The sequence below is a fragment of the Lytechinus variegatus genome, chromosome 14 (genome assembly GCF_018143015.1).
Source record: "Lytechinus variegatus isolate NC3 chromosome 14, Lvar_3.0, whole genome shotgun sequence".
NCBI lineage: Eukaryota > Metazoa > Echinodermata > Echinoidea > Temnopleuroida > Toxopneustidae > Lytechinus > Lytechinus variegatus.
The window spans coordinates 28,929,984-28,951,936 of record NC_054753.1 but is presented as its reverse complement, the minus strand read 5'-3'; the positions used below and the strand labels follow the sequence as shown (position 1 = coordinate 28,951,936).

At 36.2% G+C, this 21,953-nt stretch overlaps 1 protein-coding gene across 1 annotated transcript; it reads right to left on the bottom strand.

Annotated features, from left to right (window-relative positions):
• Window positions 1-20,551: 20,551 nt before the first annotated feature.
• LOC121427297 (metabotropic glutamate receptor 8-like) lies at window positions 20,552-21,184 on the bottom strand. The gene has a single exon (XM_041623635.1). The coding sequence runs from the start codon at window positions 21,182-21,184 to the stop codon at window positions 20,552-20,554; it is 633 nt and encodes a 210-aa protein (XP_041479569.1).
• Window positions 21,185-21,953: the final 769 nt, after the last annotated feature.

Here is a 21,953-nt window from a genome sequence, read left to right as displayed (position 1 = left end):
CCCGTTGCAGAAAGAGTTGCAATCGATTGCAACTCTAAAAATCATGCGCAACTTGATTTTCAACCAATCAAGAGCGCGCATTTGGGACTTGCGTTTGATTTTTTGACTTGCGTTTAAACGCAACTCTTTCTGCAACAGGCCCCTGGAGATGGTGAGGGGAAATGCGATACCGAAAATTATTTTTCATTGCCTGGAGAAGTTTGACAAAAACATATGAAAAATGAATTTATGAGAAAATTTGATTAAACAGATATCCCATGGCTACCCCGTTTACTTCAATGATTAATGCCACAAGCTCGTTTTCTTTTCTCCATAAATGGAATACGCCAAACCCTAGAATGCAATCGAACACAGTCATATGGAGTGCCCGGATGTAGTGTTCACGGAGGTAACAGCTATTTTCATCCTTACTTTCTTTCTCTATCCATGGAGCTAATGATTTTCTTGCGACTTGATGGCTAATAGTAAGCGAGTCACGACCTTAGAAATTATGTTGCCATTTATTCAATCTTTTCTATTATGGTACTTTAATGCACGTGGAAAATATATGGATCAATTGCCATAGGTGTCTGATGACATTGCATGGGATTAAAAAAAGAAAGGATGAAACAGAGTAAAGCCCATTTATCATGAAGGCATTTAATACTTTCATATCTCATCTAGATGACAATGAATGATACCCCCTCTGCCTCGTTTATTTCAATTTCGTTTCTTTCTGTTATACAATTTCAATCACATGATCCGTTTTTTTTTATCAATTACCCGATATATGTCAGCCAAAGAATAATTTCTCCCCATACCCTCAAATCAGTCACGATCCTCTTCACACCCTTCTCCTTTTCACGTTCTTTGATTTTATATTAATTCTAAAACCTGTCGTATTTCTAGTATACTTGATCAATATCTATTTTCAAATCCCTATCTCTCTCCTCTCTCTCTCCCTCTCCTCTCTACCTTTCGAAGGGGGTGTTGCAAGAAAATATTTGCGATCAATTGGAAATATAATTCTGCTGTAATTTTACAATTGATAGATCAACATTAGCTGCAGCAAATCAGATTGAACTTCTTGTTTCAAGTAGCCAATTAGCAATCAATCACTAATTTTTCAATCAACTGCAAGACATATGATTGATTTAGAGACCAAAAATTGACTTGCAATTGATCGCACTGACTTGCAATTGATCGTTTCTTGCAACACCCCATTAGACTCATAGACCCGTATTCTGGGTAGCGTTTCGTCAACATTTTCATCCGACAAGTTGTCAGATCTGACATCTTTCCATGATTTTGATTGGCTGAGAGACACTATTCCTATGGTAACTGTCTGATAAAATGGGACTTGTCGGATAAAACGGCCGACAAGTCCTTTCATGAAATCCCCCCCCCCCCCCAGAAGTAAGGGTTAAATTTGCGGCTTATCGATAGCCAATTGTGACACAAATCTCTCACGGTATACAGGTTCAATTCATCAGCCCAATAAGTGACAATGAAATAACTCTCTTCAAGTATAGAATATTTGTCATTATAGGCATGACGAATAGGGGCAGTAGATGCGTGTGATCAAATTTTCGCAGTTTTTTACTTTATATAATTTTAGCACAGAGTTTGACCATGGCCTAAGTTGAACTGGGCATCAGAATACGGGCCAATAAAAAAAGAGGTCTCATCCTTGAATTAGAGATGTTTTAAGTCTTTGTTCTGCAATGTTTCATTATTTTCATTCATTTTTCTTGTTTCCTTGATTTTGTACACTAATCGTGCAATAATTCTTGTAAATATTGTGATTTTCTTGATTTTTTTTTCAATAAAAACAGAATTACGAAAAAAGTTGTCCTTTATTTCCTTCCTGAATCTTTCTTCTTCTTGCCTGCACAGTAAAAAAAACTAGTAGCACGTTGTCACTCTTCATGCTGTACAGTGCACTCTACATGCTGTAACAACAAGTTGTTTAACTTTTGGGTAATTGTTTAAAAGGTTTAAAAAGTTTAAACAGTTGTTTAGAAAGTTTAAAAAGTTGTTTAAAGCTGAAAAAGTTGTTTAAAAAGTTTAAACCGTAATTGTTAGAGGGACGGGCTTAAGCAATGTGCATAAAAGTTTAAACATCATTTTTAAAGTGTACAGTTGCGTAAATCTATTCTTTAGCGTGGTACCCCGTCTCTTCATGCATCTTTCTCTCCGCTCCGTCATCCAATTTACTTCCCTCCTCCTCTTTATTATTATACTTCCCTCCTCCCATATCTTGTGGGTGTCTCATTAAGTTGTTCCTAAGTTACGAGCGACTTTACGAACGACTGGTGATCCTTTCTTGAGGTAACCCAAATTCCATTGGTGTGGATTCAGCGCCTAAGAAAGTATCACCAGTCGTCATGAGTTGTCATGGTCGTTCGTATACAATCGCTCATAACTTACGAACAGCTTTATGCAACACCCACCAGGTTATATCCTCCCTCTACTGAATGAGAATACTCTCATCAATCAAATGCTTTCCGAGTATAATCACGTGGGATGCTAACAATGATTACTGTGGTTCCTGTAAAGTTGGTATAGAATCTATAGTATTCTGATGCAAGCTGGATTGATTTAAAATCGCAAAAGACGAATGAATATCTGGAAATATTGAACATTTTAAATTAGCGAGATGTATAACTGATCTATAGACCTACACTGCGCAGACATAATTATTCTTACAGTTTCATGCTACTTTAGAGTCACTTGCAATAACGTGCACGTCATACATGCATAATAAGTGGCGGTGATTCAACTGTTTAAGAGAGATTCCGATGAGGATCTGTGTGTGAGGGTGTAGACATACGTGTGTAAATTGAATGAAAATCAGTAAAACTTGCAGAAAGTACATTTTTGTAATTTGCACGTTCCTATGTCATATTAGACATTTTAAAACTGTAAAGATTATGTACGACACCCCTCATAAATCCACCATTTTATTGGCCTTTTACCTCGCAAATGCCATAGAAGGTTTGGGGGATAAACACACACCCTTAACTCTGAATGGTGTTCGATATAACTGACAAGTATGGTGTCTTAAATGGCGCCATATAATTAGGAAACCCAATCTGCAAACAAGGTCGCAAATTATCGCGCCTGCATGCCTAAACGTGCATGTTACAGCATCTCATAAAACATGTGGACATCTTTATTGGGAGAGTCGTGCCCGTATCAATGACATGCCATAATTGCCGCACTCCCATCGAGTAAGCTATTTAAGAAATTCAAAAGATGGAAGGTCAAATCAGATTAGTTTCTGACAGTTGTAGTAGAAGTGATGATGATGATGCCTATCTCTACAGCAAAAACTGTGGTGTTAACCGGTGTACATAGAGGACCACAACAATTATTTTACACCGGTGTTAAATTGGTGGTGTTAGTTTTACACCTATAGGTGTTATTACAACACCTTTTGTTGTTACATTTACACTCTTTGGTGCTATCTTTAATCTCTAGGATGTAATTTTAACACCTCAGGGTGTGGTCCTCAATTAACACCAATTGGTGTCAGTTTGTACGGTGTTTCGACTCCTTATGGGTTTCCTCTTCCTAGCATTTTCGCAGCCGTTCTTTGTAATCTCAAATTAAATATCGATTTTGATTTCTACATTATATCGAAGAACGACTTCTACATTCTCTAACAGTTTGTTTATCCATTCTTTCGATTAAATCTACTTGTACTTTATTCAACTTCAAGTGATAAAACGTAATACCAATACATGTAACATCTAAACTCTCCTTCAATACAACTGAATAAGTTGACCCAAGACTTTAAGTTATCATGAATAAAAAAAGATTTGCTAGCTTCACTGTGAGTAATAAGTGAGAAATCTAAGTGAGGAATTATCGAGTGATAAGGCAATGAAGGCTATTGTGGATTACACAATAATCTAAGAATTAGAATAAGGCATATTATGGGAGTTTAACACGGAGTGTCCGAAGTATGAAGGTTGTTTCATTCAAGGCTAGTGATTTGGCGCCCCTTTTTAAAGTACATTTTATTCAAATAAGTGGTTCTGCATGCCGAGACGTGCTCATGAATTTGATTACCGCCGGGTGATATTGATGGATTATGAGATAAAGGTGAATCATTTGATTTCAATCGATCTCTCATCTCAGAACAATTATCAAGTAATGATAATACGGAATTTTACACTGTAAAAACTGTGGTGTTAAAACTGACACCAATTGGTGTTAATCGAGGACCACACCCTGAGGTGTTAAAATAACACCCTCGAGATTGAACATAACACCAAAGAGTGTAAATGCAACAACCATAGGTGTTGTAATAATACCTTTAGGTGTAAAACTAACACCACCAATTTAACACCGGTGTAAAATAACTGGTGTGGTCCTCTATGTACACCGGTTAACACCACAGTTTTTGCTGTGTAGCAATCAATTCTCAGACGCTTTCTATAACGCTGACTATCTATTGTCAAAAGCCATTCATAACAAAGCAGTCTTTGTCGAAAGTCGTTGAATCAAAACAGCAGTGTCGTCCTGCACTCAGGAGGACAAGCGACATCTTTGCCATTTTTCGTCCGGTCCAAAGTTTAAGACGTTGTTCTGTTTCGGTCTACCAACATTCGACAAAGACCTCTAAAATGTCCATTCTTATTCGACGGTCATTTTCAATAGATTCTCTACGTTCCAAAAAGCGTCTGTGAAGTGATGCTAAAATACGCTATTCTCCACCTACATTTTAATTTATTCACATTGAACAAAAAATAACACGTTGTTAGAGCCTGTCACCCCAGCAGCAAGTTGTATATTGTTTAAAAAGTTAAAACAGTTTAAAAAGTTGTTAGAGAGACGCACATTTCTGAAAAGTTCAATATCTGCTCTTTAATTTGGTACCTCAATTACAGAAAATGGTCAAGAAATAAAAAAGTTCTGGTCATTTAAAATAAGGCTTGTATTTCCATAATTTCATGAGATAAACGAGTTTTCACCGGTTTCCTACAGAAGCTTTCGCAAGGTGAACAAAAGATTTAATGCATGGCTGATCGTCAACAAAACGAAGTGTCGAGTGAGTTTGAAAGCCAGCCTGGAGAACCTCTTCATTTCAAGAAATTATCGAAATTCAAGCCTTATTTCAAATGACCAGAACTTTGTTATTTCTTGACCATTTTCTGTAATTTAGGTATCAAATTAAAGAGGAGATATTGAACTTTTCAAAAATGTGGTTTTCTTTTTGAAACCCAGATACCCCCCGCCAAATGAGTTTTTGATATCCTTCCTTCAAATTGCATTTGCTCACTCATGCGTGAATGAAAAATGATCTAAGTAATATCAGATGAAAGAGGAGATTTTAAGCTTTACATTGGTAGGTCATTTGCCTATTTTATTTATGATTAAGTAATGATAAATGATCGCTAAATCTCGGTTTCGTTTTTTCTGGGACGCACTGTATAGCTTTATTTGTGATTCAGCGCAAACTTTGCATTAACTACAAATTACCACCTGCGTACACAATTTAATGTAATATCAGTGTGTTAAAATAAAAAAAAAGTTATGTAAACTTGTCCTATTAAAAAAAAACATGTTTACAACTCAAAGAAGACCTCATTATGATCATTAATCAATGAGACTTGATGTCCTTGTGATTACCATCAAAATCATGTATTCTGATTAACCAAGGAAGAGGAATATATCTATGAACACAAATTTAACATACAGCTAAGAAGATATCATACCATATCATATACAAACATCATTATAAACCTGTTTTCGATCATTCGTCTGAAAATAATTACTCTACTTCAAAAAAAATATTAAAATTGCTTTTTTTTTATTTCCGTAAACAGATTCTCGTCAAAGCATTGATTAAGGTCAATGATTGATGATAATTGTCTTCGTGATTGTCATCAAAATCATTGTATTCTGATTTACTAAGGGGAAGGATTATTTACAGTTTAGAAGATATCATACCATGTCATATAAAAAAAATATTATAACGCTGTTTTCGCTCATTCGTCTGACAATTATTACTCTCCGTCAAAAATAGTATTAAAAAGGTTTTTTATTCCGTAAAGAGATTCTCGTCAAAGCATTGACGCGGGCGCGTCGTGGTCTAGTGGTTCTGACTCTCGCCTTTCAAACAGAGGGTCGTGGGTTCGAATCCCAGCCATGACGTGTTTTCATTCAGCAAGAAATTTATCCGCAAGGTGCTGCACTCAACCCAGGTGAGGTAAATGGGTACCTGGAAGGAATTTATTCCTTGAAACGCAGCGCGCGTAACAGCTGCACTGCTAAAGCCAGGGCTTATAGAGACTTCTGACAAAGTAAGTGTTAAGCGCTATATAAGCAAGTATAATTATTAGTATCGATTAAGATCAGTAATTAATGAGGTTTGTTGCCTTTGTGACTATCATCAAAATCATGTATTCTGATTAATCAAGGGAAAGAATTATCTATGAACACAAAAGTAACATACAGCTAAGAAGATATCATACTATATCATATACAAACATCATAATAACGCTGATTTCTATCATTCTTCTGACAATGATTGCACTACGTCAACAGTAATTTTTTATTTCCGTAAAGATATTCTCGTCAAAGCATTGACTACGATCATTAATTAATGAGAATTGTTGTCTTTGCGATAATCATCAAAATCTGTATTCTGATTAAGCAAGGAAGAGGAATATATCTATGAATATAAAAGTAACATACAGCTAAGAAGATATCATACTATATCATATAAAAACATCGTTATAACGCTGTTTCCGATCATTCTTCTGAAAATAATTACTCTACTTAAAAAATAATATTAATTTTTTTTTTCATTTCCGTAAAGAGATTCTCGTCTAAGCATTGATTAAGAACAATGATTGATGAGAATTATCTTCCTGATTATCATAAAAATTACGTATTAACCAAGGGGAAGGAGTATATCTATAAATAGAAATGTAATACACAGCTTAGAAGATCTAATACCTTATCACATAAAAATATCATAATAACGCTGATTTCGATCATTCTGAAGAAAATGATTACACTACGTCAACAATAGTAGTAAAAATGTTTTTTTTTTATTTCCGTGAAGAAATTCTCGTCAAAGCATTGAATACGATCATTAATGAATGAGACTTGTTGTCTTTGTGATTATCATGAAAATCATGGCATTCTGATTAACCAAGGGGAAGAATTATATACAGCTAAAAAGATATCATATAAAACATCATTATAACGCTGTCTTCCGATCATTCGTCTGACAATAATTACTCTACTTCAAAAATAATATTAAAGATGTTTTTTTATTTCCGTAAAGAGATTCTCGTCTAAGCATTGATTAAGAACAATGATTGATGAGAATTATCTTCGTGATTATCATCAAAATTACGTATTAACCAAGGGGAAGGAGTATATCTATAATAATAATAGACAGTTCTTGTATAGCGCATAACACATTATAAATAACGTCTCTATGCGCTTCCAAAGGACTTGGATATTATTACCCTGGCTTTAGCCCCGCAGCCTTTTACAGCGCTGTGGCATTTCAAGGAATAAATTCCTGCCAGGTACCCATTCACCTCACCTGGGTTGAGTGCAGCACAATGTGGATAAATTTCTTGCTGAAGGAAACTACGCCATGGCTGGGATTTGAACCCACGACCCTCTGTTTCAAAGTCCGGAGACTAATCCACTGGGCCAAAACGCTGCAGGAATTCTATAAGTAGAAATATAATACACAGCTAATGTTTTTCTTTCCGTAAAGAAATTCTCTTCAAAGCATTGACAACGATCATAACTCAAAGAAGACATCATTATGATCAATAATTAATGAGACTTGTTGTCTTTGTGACTATCATCAAAATCATTGCATTCTGTTTGACCAAGGGGAAGGATTAATTCTATGAATAGAAATGTAATATACAGTTAAGAAGATATACTGTACCATAATAGTATAGAAACATCGTTGTTCTTCTGACAATAATTACTCTCCATCAAAAATAATATTAAAGATTTTTTTCCTTTCCGTAAAGAAATTCTCGTTAAAGCCACACATCAAAAACTGTGGCGTTAACCGGTGTACATAGAGGACCACGCCAGTTATTTTACACCGGTGTTAAATTGGTGGTATTAGTTTTCCACCTATAGGTGTTATTACAACACCTTTGGTTGTTACATTTACACTCTTTGGTTTTATGTTCAATCTTTAGGGTGTAATTTTAACACCTCAGGGTGTGGTCCTCTATCAACACCAATTGGAGTCAGTTTTAACACCACAGTTATTACAGTGCACTTTCATTTTTTGTAGCTGTAGTTCATCCCTTCGGTAAAAGACAACTCTCATCCTGTTGATCAAAACAACTTTACAAGTAATGCTTCACAGATATAAATGAAGAGGAATAGGGTAAAATAAAATCAGGTGGGCAACAATTTCTTCAGAAAATACGTCTTTCACTTCATTGATATTATTTTAAGGCAGTAACTATCAAAAGCCACAATTTTCCAGGCTGGATTTCCCTGAAACAAAAATGAAAATGTTGCATTTGCCCTTTAAAAGAACTGGTGTTATTGATATCAAAATTACAACTGAATTTGTTTGTTTTCAATCTTAATGTAATTTTCATCCAGCCATTTTCTCCCTTTTACTTGTCCTTCTGCTTTCGTTTTCACCAACATCGGTTGCGTCCTCATGCATGACACATTCTTAATACAAATCAGTCAAATTGACTAGATCAGGAGTCACCGGGGTGGAGCTGACTATAGTTACATATCTGAGTTATATTTTAGTCCGAATAACTCTGTTCCAGTAAAATACAACTAGTAAATAGTCAAACATGACTAGAATAACAGTTGCACCCAGCTGACCCTGTTAAATAGTCATTTTGACTGATTTGTTTTCATAGTGTCCCCTCAAGCTGCTTAAACCCTCCTGAATGTTTTGCAGACTACTGCCATGACTGCACTTCACAAACTGCCCAAACTTATCCACCCCCGGGCCACCCCCACGCCTGCGCCATTTAGATCTATTTCATCTCGTGGAATTCCTCACCGCATTTTCTGCGCTCCTTAAAATAGTTGTAATGAATTCTCTGGTACAGCTCATAGACCACCTAAATTGAATTTATCCTCCATTTCGCTTCAGTTTCAGCTCTGATAGAGCTCCATCTCCCCATCGTCCCATATCTAATCTATCTAGATAGATAGTAATACCTTTCCCCTTCTTTTCGTCACTTATCTCTCCACTCTCTCTCTCGCAAACACTCTCTCTTCCCCTCCATCTCCGTTTCTCTTTCTCATAATAATTCCTCTTTGCCTTTCTGTATATTCCACCATGGACCTATATCTCCCTGACTTCGCTCTCTGTTCACTATTTTTTTTTTTCTCTCTCTCCGCAACAGTGCACTGTAGTTCGTTTATTCGTTGTAATTCTATTGTCTATGCAGTGCCCGTTTCTCTTTTTCTTTATCTCTCTCCCTTTTACACCATCCCGGTTGTGAGGGTGTATGCTGGTGTGTGTGTGAGGGTGCGTGCGTGTGTGTGTGAGTGGTGCGGGTATATGTGTATGTGTATGTGTGTATGTATATGTGTATGTGTATGTGTAAATAGCCCTCCACAAATGTGCAAGGGAAGACTTTTTGATTGGGGCGGGGGGGGGGAGGAGTGGTGTTTCAAACATTTTTATAACTGATTTCATTGTTTCTCCTTTAAGTTATATATGATTTATGCTGGTATTAAGTTAGTGAAAAATGTCCAAATATGAAATGTAAAATATTATGTGTTTTGAAATGTTAATTTGAAATGTTATATATTTTTGTTCATGGAATCAGAATAAAACAATATGAAAAAAAAAAAAAAAAATGTGGCGGGAAGGGTTGTTAAAAACGTGCAAGTGTGCGCGTTTTTGTTACTGTGCTACCTGGTGCTATCGTGCTGTGTACGTGTGCGTTCATCAGTGTGCGTGCTTCGCTTCCCATCTTCCTACACAGGTGTTATTTTCAACCATTTTTTATAACCGATTTCATTGTTTCTCCTTTAAGTTATATATGATTTATGCTTGTATTAAGTTAGTGAAAAAGTCAAAATATGAAATGTAAAATATTATATTATGTGTTTTGAAATGTTAAATTGAAATGTTATATATTTTTGTTCATGGAATCAGAATAAAACAGTATGGAAATAAAAAGTTCTCCCTCTTTTTTTCTCCAACCCCAGGCATCTCGCATTCCTGCATGGAGATTGTGTCAATTATGTAGGCTTATAGATGGGGTGTTGGTTTTCATGTTCTTGATGATCAGTAGAGCATGATATCGATTGTCATGCTTGTGAATATTGGGTCTTTTTGCAAAATATCTTATTGAGCAAGGAGCCATGTCATACAAAATATCGTTTGTTATAATATGTAATGGATATACAATACGCTGATCGTTATTTCCCTCGATGTCTCCAAATGAATATAGTAATAAAGACAGGTATCTTCGATTATTTTTCAAACAAGAAAAAGAGAAGAAACTGTGGTGTCAATGTAGCACATGACTCACGATGAAAAAAATTGACTTCGAAGATCTTCGAGAGATATACACTGTAAATTTCAACCAGCACGAGGGTAATTAAATTGTGTCCAACCAATTGGGCAGTATTTTACCCAAATGCGGGAAGCATATTATCCAGTAAGGTTAAAAATGAGCAACATTTACTTTAGAATGTGCAAATTTTCATCACACTGGATAAATAAACATGCCCAAAAGAAATGCCCACTGTTGGTTGGACACATAATGACCCTCATGGAGCATTTTTACCCAATATTTTTAGAGTGCTAGGCCTATTACGATTTTATTTATTATTTCTTTTGCTGTTGTTTAGAGTAGAGAACTTATCTGAGTTTTCGGTATACTGTTCAATTCTAATCCAAATAAAGAAAAGTATGTTGAAAATCGAATGCTCCAGTTTTGGTAGAATCAGTACGTTCGTCCACGCTCCGATTCCTTGGGATGATCAATATGATATTTTACTGCCAATGACACCATCAGGCATCCATTTTCCCTGTCACGCATGATAAGAGCCCGGATCAGAATTCCGAACAAGAACCATGTTGTGCATGAAATCTGAAGGAAGGCTAGGTAAAAATGTTAATTCTTTGCTTCGGTATTAAACATAATAGAAACCGATTCCAAAACTACAAAACATATTACTTTGTTTCGCGACAGATTTTATTTTTTTTTATAAGTTTGATCATTAAAAAAAAAATCTGTTCAAGTTATTCTTTACGTTTATCCCCATCCGTTCCTTTTTTCTGAGTGATGCATCGAAATCTATCTTCATTAGCCTGGTAAATGTTATACAAAGAAAGATACCGGAAAATGGATAAGACTGAACGGCGAATTCCTCTGTGCTTGGAATCACACTATTTGCAATTCAAGTAATTGCGAATTATGCTCAAATATTCATAGAAATCATTTCCCGATAGCTACCGAAAAATGTTGGGTCCTTTGATATTCCTAAATATTGGACAGGAGGACATTGACATCATCTCTAGCTACACTTACACTAAATCGTATGAATGACAATTTTGGTGAGGGGGTGTAGAGTGCCCAGTATAAGTCAAAAATTCATCAATCTCTTTTTAATCTCAGATTATGATGCCTTGTTTAGCAAGTAATATAAAAAAGGGGGAAATATAATGCCTCATTCATCAGTAACGTAATATCATTTTTATTTCTCCATTTATATTTCAAGTATGCTTTTGAGTGCGTATTGAGGTAACATTTTCAGTTGTGCTTTGTTTTTTATGATTTTACTTTTAATTGTTCAAATCACATTATTTTCAGCCTGGAGTATACCCCTTTATAGTGTTCCAGGAGTTGGTACAATAAAAGCGTATTTTTTTAAGTTCAGTCGAAGAATTATAGCCTTCGAAAAAGAGAAAACATCGGCCAGATGAACTTTGATGACAGTCATTTTAAAGTATACACAGATTACCCTCAAATTATTTTGGGGTTTAAAGTACGAGAGTGCATAGTTTATCACGACGAAACCCACCTCTTCTATCTGATATGCCTTCAGATAAAAATGTCTTCGATGTGAAAATCAAGGAGCAGGGGAGCAGGTTTGTCATATTAACTTCCTACGTCAGAACAGGGATGACACACACATAGTCTCACGTCGAGAACATAAAAAATTAATCTCCATCTATACAGGCTACCTCAGACGAAACACCTGTTAATGTCATCAGAACGCTGATCTTTTCATATTTGTCTTTAGCATGTTTAAAGCCCGTCTAAATGAGATTTGGCAAACATTCAATAATGTAAACTATAAGCTAACACTTTAATCTTATCAAAGTGTTATAATCGTTGATTTTTTTTCCGTCATTGAATCTTATGGGTCCTCCAGGCCGAAAATAATATTTGAACAGATAAAGAAAAATCAGACAAACCAAACACTGAAAACTTGACCAAAAATCGGACAAGGAATAACAAAGTTGCGAAGATTGCATTATTTCGGGGAAACAGCTCTATGAAAGTCTTCACGAATATTCTGATGACAAACTGATGGTGTCATGTCCCCACCTGTATTTTATAATACGAAATTATGTTTATTCATTTTTTTTCTCCATGAACAAAAAATGGGATTGATAGCTGATTCAATGAAATAGACAATCATTGTTGAAACTTATTTTGATATAAGAAAAACATATTATTCACACACTTATGAAACAAGTGGAACGCCTCTGGCAGTCTCACCTAGCCTGTATAATGCGATTCAATATAGCAACAGTGCTTTGACCTTGGTCATGCGACCTGAAACACAGGCAGGATCTTGAGTGATACATGTCCAAGTTTCATGAACTAGGTTCATATACTTTTTCAGTTATGACGACATTTAAAAAACGTAACCTTGGTTAAGATTTAGATTCCCCCAACAACGTCTAAGTTCATTGACCCTAAATGAACTTGGTCATGTGACCTGAAACTCAGGCAGGATTTTCAGTCATACTTGATCATAAGAAATATGTCAACTAGGTCCATACTTTCTAAGTTATGATGAAATTTCGAAAACTTAACCTTCAGTTGGTTAAGATTTCAAAGTTGACGACGACGCCACCGCCGCCTTCTGAAATGCGGCGCCTCCTTTGCTTATGTTATTGCATGAAATAATAATTATTTTATTTTTGTATCGCCTGCATAGCAGAGCGAGACAAAAATGAAATAATTATGATTTCATGCAATAACATAAGCAAAATGAAGTGTGAAAGTGACATAATCGGTCAACCTAATGAATATTTATGACGACGTGCATATCATAAATGTTTTTACAACTTTAAAATTCAATAACTTCCGTATTTGTTATCCGATTTAAATTAAATTTTCAGAATTTCGCTCAGTGAATATTACTCTAATTATTTATATGTACTTATTTTATCCCGGAGTACCCCTTTAAAACATGATTTTAAAAATAAATTTCAGGATATTAGGTGTCCTCTGTCGATAATATTTTCTTTAAAAATGCAATTTGAACATGGCTTACTAATTTAATGAGTGTATATATCTCAACATTAAAAATTAAGTCCTGAATTGTTCAATCGAATTCACTCTCAAGAAATGGTTTTGTACCCAAAGACAACAGGGAATACTAAATAACACTTTGGAGGATTTGCCAAATAAAAAAGTTAAGCTTACACGAAAGCGGTGAAAAGAAGCAACACAGATACTTTAATTGCGAGCGAGCGAGATGAGCGAGTCGAAAATCATCAATCGAAAAATTCAATTTAAACAATTTGATATTTTTTTTTCAAAAAGCAGTTTGAAAAAAGATTAAATTGTTTAAATTGAATAAAGATCAATCCCATTGTACTTTATTCAGTGCAAGAGGAATGATCTTTATCGTATGTAATTATTAACAGGCCGCTGATATTAAAATATAAAGTTTCTTAAGGATCCGTCTAATTTGTCTGATGAAATAAATCACAGCGTGATAAAATATAATTGAAAAGACTCAAAACAAGGAAAAAAAATGTGCCTATAAATTTACTATCAATACCTTAAGAATGTAGAATGCATATATCATATTACTTTAAAAACCTATTTTGGGAACATGTGTATTGTATAGTTCAATAAAATCGGCAAACATTCAAACCAAACACCTTTCCAGCATAATGAAATGTTTTATGATTGCCAGACGCGTAATCATGCGATGCTTCATATAGATCAAAATTCATGAAAACCCGTAATTAATCATCAAGCAAACGCATCTAAGATGGTTGATTTACTACCAGTACCCTCGATGAGTGTCTTTTTTGGGACCACTCATTAGTATTCTACCAAGTTTTATTGTTTGTTTGGATAGAGTCACGAAGGTCTTTAATCACCTGTTAGTTTGTATAAAAGTTCGATGGATTTGGAGCAGAGGGAGAGTGAGTGAGTGGGGGAGAGAGAGAGGGGGGGGGGGGGAAGAAGAAGAAGTGTTGGATGACATTGGTGTGCATGAGATTTGGAAAGTCGTTTGGGAGAGAGATACTAGTAGTGAGGCAATAAAGCCCCAATAGCTAAGCTCGGGAGTTATTTTCGGCGCCACGATATTTGGAACGCAGATGCTAATGTTAAGACAGAAAGTGTGATTTATTCTAAATGGGATTTATAACACCATGCCTGCAGTGTCTAATAGCATATTTCATTTGGTACCACGGAGGGAAATGCAAATAATGACCTTCCCTACACACTAAGGACATAATAAGAGTCTATACATTTACGTTTTCGGGGCAAACAAGGAAAATGGGAATTGATTTGAAAACATAACGGTCTCGTGTGTATTTACTATTTTTCACCGATAAAATTACCGAATATAAATGCGTTCCTCGAACCTTCTTCAAAGTAAAACCGTCCAATCGGGGTTTTCATCATGTTATGCGAACTAACATGAGTTGAGAGAAAGAATATTCATAGCGATAGAAGCACTGAAAGAAAGAGGGAGTGAGAGAGGGAGAGAGGGGGGGGGGGCATTCTCACTTTCCAAGTACACAAAACAAAGAGCTTTCGATGGAGGGGCGGGGGGGCATGTCTGTGCGTGATTGCGTATATAGGGTGGGGAGGATAGAAAGTGTGTGGGGTGTGGAGAGAGACAGAAAGAAATGTTAATTTTGAAATTATAGAAATAGCGAATAAGAATATTGGCAGTGATAAAAGAGAGAGAGGAGAAAGGGGGAGAGTGTTTCCACTTTCCACGTCCACAAAAGAGATGCTGACGGAGGCGGGGGGCATGACTGTCTGTGCGTACTTGCATAACATACATGGGGGTAGGGAGGGGGTGGAGACAAAGTGTGTGTGTATGGAGAGAGACAGAGGGATAGAGAACATGGTTAAAAGAAATAACGAGTAAAAAGTAATCACGTCGCATTCAATTGGCGCCATTTTCCTGACTATACATGAATACACAGTCATCTACCGTAGATCACCAAAAACTTTAGAATACATAGCCCTCCCCCCTTAGGCAAAATTTACACATGCCCTGAACAGATATGAATCAAGGATACAATTGCTGGAATAGTCATCTTTCGTTGAAATCTCTTTCGCATTAGACCCATCTGCCAGTTTTAGCAACTTCTCGTTCACAAACATGAGTAACCTAGGTGGTATAATTACTGGTGACCTTTCTGAACAACTGCTACCGGAGATGGGGGCCCCAAAGTGACTTTTCTCTTTTTTTAAATAGAAAATCATGAGCATGATGAAGGGCAAGAAAATGTGTTGGCGGTAATTCACACCCGAAGCACAAGTTAGATAATTATCGTGGAGGGCATTCCGTATGGTGTTTGCTCCAACAACCATGATCGGATTACCATCATCCTATAACACGTGATCAAAAGGCGAAGATGACAAAATCCGATTAAATCATAATTTCATATTATCAGAAACACATGTGTCCCGATAAAGTGAATTGTACCTATATATAGCTCCATGCTCTTGTACCATTGTGTATAGCATGTTGTAAGATAACATACCAATTTGGGAGAGGGGGGGGGGGGTCGGCTATATTTACAGTGTACGACCTACTGAGAATTCAACGAACAGATCAAATGACCCAACTAGATTTCTTAAAATATATTATTGGCTTTGTTTTGTTAACAATCTTTTTTCTTGCGAATCGTGGGCCTATATAAAAGCAGAGAAAAATGTCATAAAACCCCTTTTGGAACATAATATTTAACCATCACGTGGCTTACGTCACAAAAAAACACACACTCAGAAGTCATAAACCTATATCATGATTATAAGCCTAAATTTAATTTTTTTTCTATTTACTACTCTGATATGTTTGAGATCCAATAAACAAATAAACATTAGCAGAAACAAAATATAAATCTGAATAAAAAAGTTATGCCAAAGCAAGTATACTGACAAAGATCACCCAACTTGCTAGTCTAACATAAAGGCCTAGTCGCCGACGATAAACATATCAATTATGACATCCGCAAAATACTTTCAAGTGCACAATTTCTATGATGGATAAAAGGGTTACAAGACGAAGTTCACACAAAGAAATCCCACAAGAAACATAAGCACGCCACTGAGACCTAAATTAAAAATTTTAAGTTCGTGATAAAATCTAATCACTAAGTATGCCAATGGCAAAGAATCAGTAATATCTATGTTTCGACGGATATTTTACACCTGACTTGTGTCATGGGTTTAGAATTCATTTTCTCGGAAGATGTGAGTTTCCATGTGACATGTGTTGTGCGAACATTACACGATTTGACCACAGACTCCTAAGCCAATTATGTCCTGATCATGCCATTCGCTTTAATCTCAGGTTTATCATTATCATGGTAAAAGCACGAAAATGTGAAACAACGGAAGATTATATGAGTTTTTCTTAATCAAATTAATTGTTTCAGAAGTCAGGAAATGTTTTACCCTTACACAAAATCGTTCTAAGTAAAAGAAAATACAAACTTACCTGAATCGCATTTGAAATTTCCCGAATCAACATTCAAATTCTTCAAAGGACATATCAACTTATCAATCCCTTTCTCCTCCTCCTTCTCCTTTTCCTTTTCTCCTCCTCCTCCTTCTTCTTACCTTTTTCTCTCTTCCTCTCCCTCCCTCCACCCCTTTCTCTCTCTTTCTCTAGTAGTACTTGGTACTTCTCCATTGTACTGCTTTTACGACTGGTACCATTTGGTTTGTTATATTTCTTTCTCACCCTAAATCACGAAAACCAATCGTCAATATTGTAGAGCATTACCATCAATCAATACATTGAAACTGCTGGCCCAATTCAAACAAAGGGTGGTGTTAAATAAGCCTAGTTTTAACGCGATCACCGTCTTCGTTTGGCCAAGCAATCCCCAAAGCGTCGAAATGTAAATATGATCGATTGAATTTATTCGCGCCAAATCCAAGAAAGGAGTAAGAGAAAGTTGTTTTCCCAACGGAGGTATCGCCTCTCAGGTATGTAAAAAGGTTGCCATTAACGGTATAATCGTTCCATAACCTTTTTTTAATATTTTTTTTTCAAAGCCTGTATTTATTTGCAAAGCTGGATATTGTTATTTCCAGTACGAAACGCCACTTTTCAATATGTACTACAGTGGGAGTTCGGGAAATAAATGCTATCTCAGTCAGATGTTTGTTTCCTATATGGCGGGAAAATATCACTACCAAATACATATTCAAGGAAAATATTGTTTGCGCTTGAATAATCATGATGAAGCCTAAATCACGTGATCGTGCTTGGTTTTCTTTCTTTATTTCCGTAATATTTAAATGATTAAGACAATATAAACATTATTCGATATTCAAGATAATCAACCTCTGAAATTGACTATATTCAAATTTTCCTGAATGGAGTTATTGTCTTGGGTTAATTTTTATTTTATTCCTCATGCAATAATAATCCTATATTTTGTGCCTGTATTTTATTTTACAACTTGTCTCATTTAAGGACAACATTATGATATATTTCAGGTATTTTGCATATGCAAATATGCATACACAGGCATTCACATTTTGCTTTCGATTTATTCCATCACGTCATATACTCCTTCGTTACAACGTGATGTTATTTTTTAAAAGAAACTTTCCCTCTTTCTTGGTTTTCATAGATCTGATATAAACATAAAGTCTACATCTAATTGCATGTATCCTTACTGCATTTTTTTGCAATACCATGCATAATTTTCCTGTAAAACATATGCCCGAGGCCCCAGGTTTTCCATTTTCCATTTTCACTGGGATATACGTCATCACCATCACTTTCAATTTATCAGCGCCTATATCAAATTAACCAAACCATAATCTCGATTTTCTTGTATTTATTTTCAGACCCTAGTTTGAACGTGTTATCTATTTATCAGATCGCATGAAATGCAGTGCTACTCGATCACCTTTCGGCCACATTAAGGGAGATTTTTAAAAAATGCATTTGCCACCTGCATAATACTATTACATTGTGAAAATCACCTGCGATCGATGTGGAACATTGTTTATTTCGAATGGCTTATATGAAATACCTTATGTTTCCATATGTATGCCGTATTGGCAGCTTTGTGTCCTTTACTAATTTGGTATTGCTTCAATTAAATGTATACTATTGCTTCTTTGTGAATTGCGCGCTCCAAAACAAAAGCTTTTTATTAATACGTGAAGTTACACACTTCTTTGGGTAATCATTTAATTAATCTTTCAATACGATTTTCATGGTTTATGAATACGAAGCTTCCATTAACCCTAATGTCAATTATGATATTCTGAACTGCATAGAATGAAACCTGTGGGCCAATTTGATATGTTGGGTAATCTATGCATTGAATGACGTACTTGACTTCATCACGGTATATTAACTTTATACCCCGCTCACGGCGGCCATTCGGCGAGTCAAAAACAGCCGTTTTAATTTTTTTTGTATACCAGTAACGTTTGAACAAGTATTAATAAAACGGCCGCTTTCGACTCGCCACACGGCCACCGTAGAGCAAATGTGACCGAGGTATTAGTTAAATTGTTCTCTGCACCAGGACACTTTAAATAAGAATAAATTAAAAGTATTGTTTAACTTTGTGAGCAGCCGATTTAAAAAATTCTCAAACCAAGATGAAACATGTGTACAAGTGCATGTATTAGAACTAATAAACCCTGAAAACAACCATTATTGATAATGAAAAGCTAAAACTACAAGGCAAACCCAGATTTTGTAAATGGGCGTCTTATAGACGCCTAAATAGTACACATAAGTGTATGGGATGAAATTAAGATGGTGTTTCCGGTCACTTTATATTTCAATTTTTTAAGCACTAAATAATCATTTTCGAACGCAATTTTTTCTGGGCTTCATTTTTGTAACATATCACAGACACTGGTGACAAGTGTGACCTTCTAGCTCAGATATTTTAAAAGTCAAACCAATATTGACCAATCCCTTTAACGCAGTTACACAGCAAAAACTGTGGTGTTAACCGGTGTACATAGAGGACCACACCAGTTATTTTACACCGGTGTTTTTTATTGGTAGTGTTGGTTTTACACCTGTAGGTGTTATTACAACACCTATGGTTGTTACATTTACACTCTTTGGTGTTATGTTCAATCTCTAGGGTGTTATTTTAACACCTCAGGGTGTGGTCCTCTATTAACACCAATTGGTGTCAGTTTTAACACTGCAGTTTTTACAGTGTACCTTTTACTGCATGCACGATTATCTCTTTCACGGCAAATAACTAAAAAAATTAATAAAAAAAGAAAGACGACCCCCCCCCTCAAAAAAAAAATCAAAATTCCAAGGGTGGTAAAGCCCCCCCCCCCCCCCGATCATCGCCCGGTGGTTTTCAGCATTGTGATTATCGAGTCAAAGGATTCCGTTTACCAAATTTTTCAGATTCACTGCATAGTGCTTCGTTACTTCATGGGGATCCGACTGACTCATTCAATTCCACCGTTTTATAAAAATCCATCCACCATTCACTATCTTGTTGCTATTCGATGCCATTATATAGGATCCAGATTGTCAATGCCAACCGCTGTTCACAAAATATTTTAGTTATGCATACATGTAAGTAAACAGAACTCGAGTGCTATCACGACTATGATCACTGGTGAAATACCTTATCTGAAGAGTTTGGAATCAACTTTAACTCTCCACCTTTGAGATTCGTGAACTTTCAACTTGCATTGAAAGACCAAACAATTGAGAGTAAAAGTGAATCAGAGAAAATCCCGTTTGCATTTTCATGTTTTAAACCTTATACCTCGACTGACGGGTTAAGTTTTCTAGAATTGATTTGTGTCTTGGCATAACAATAATAATTTATACTTGCTTAATACCTACTTTGTCAGAAGTCTCTAAGCGCTCTACAGAATGTGCAGCATAATTACCCTGGCTTTAGCAGTGCAGCTGGGAATTTCAAGGAATAAATTCCTGTCAGGTACCCATTTACCTCACCTGGGTCGAGTGCAGCACATTGTGGAACAATTTCTTGCTAAAGGAAATTACGCCATGGTTGAGATTTGAACCCATAATCCTCTGTTTCAGAGTCCGGAGACTATAATCCACTGGGCCACAACGCTCCACTGGGCATAAACGCACCATATTTCTAATTGCCCATTGAAGCCGATATCTCGTGAAACAATAGTTTTAGATCTACTATATAGAACAATGATATTGATATTTTACCGACCTGTGGTATTTTGAAGAGCTTTAGAAGATTCGCCACCTGTACGGTGCACCAGCTGGTTGACGCCCCGACAACTCCCGTGACCCGTGATCCACGATTTCGCCTCTTCCTCCAAGCATCATCCAGAGAATCGTTCATGTTACAGGCTGGCTGTTCCGCCCCGGTCGGATCCACAATATAATCCAGGTCCTGGTCTAATCGAACAAACTTCACCGATTGTTCCAAAGAGTACGCTTCATGGCTGCAGTCATCGAAAGCTAGAAGCCCCAGCGTAAATCCAGGCAATATAGACCCATTGTTGATCTTATCCAATGTGTAAAGCATCGCTTCAACGGATTGGATCCCCAATTGTTGAAGAAGTTGTCCACATACATGCTTGTCCGAGGATTGATGAACCCTCAACAAACCACCAATGATAATATCCCCGTCTATCCTAACAGCGTGGTTGGAAGGCCAGGTGGTAGCAATATCACTTAAATTCGCAGCCGATGTGAGCAACATAAATGTAGAAGCAACGAGAAAATAAAAGTGAAGAAGGAAATCCGAAGCCATTTTATTGAATTGGAGTTAATGTTGTAAACCGGGGAAGGGAATAAGCAAACAGATTATTTCCAATAAAAGCGCGCTGATTGATTGGTGTCGCGAGAACAAGTGCTTACTCCACCAGTGACTTGTCGTGCACCAGGCGACGTATTTTATCAGTTCGTGCTTGGCGCGCGCGCGTGCTCCCATTTTACCCTCATTTTCTTAAAACTATCTCGAGGCCAAAATGCCAATATGTTTTTTCACCTGACGGAGACTTCTTTTTTTAGTTTGTCGTGGCCCTTGTAAAAAACAATGTTATTTTCATGATGTTGATAGTCATCGTAAAAGAAAACAAAATGCATTATTTACTAGATTAAGGTATAGTTGCATGTGACCTCAACACTGGCTGTGTTGGGGGGAAAGTAAGAAAATTTATTTCATGCGGCGTCTTACTTACTTTCATTGTCCTGGCATTTGAGCTAACGCCCAAAACTAACGAAAGAGGTAGGAATTTTGAATTATTAAAAGCAGTCTACTGACAGTTAATGGGGAGTGACTTAATTCCTTTAAATAACAAAGATTATTTATTGATTGTTTACCTCTTCGGACATATTGTGACGTAAATATGTGAATAAGTTTTGTTTTGTCGATAGAAAGATTGGGAATGAGAGAAGATAGGAGGGAACGTTATTCCTGCGTTCATCAGTAAAGTAATATATGATAATTTGCATCTATCTGAATTTCATTATTCTTGTGGCATGAGATTGTATGCAATTATTATTTTGTTTTACTAAGT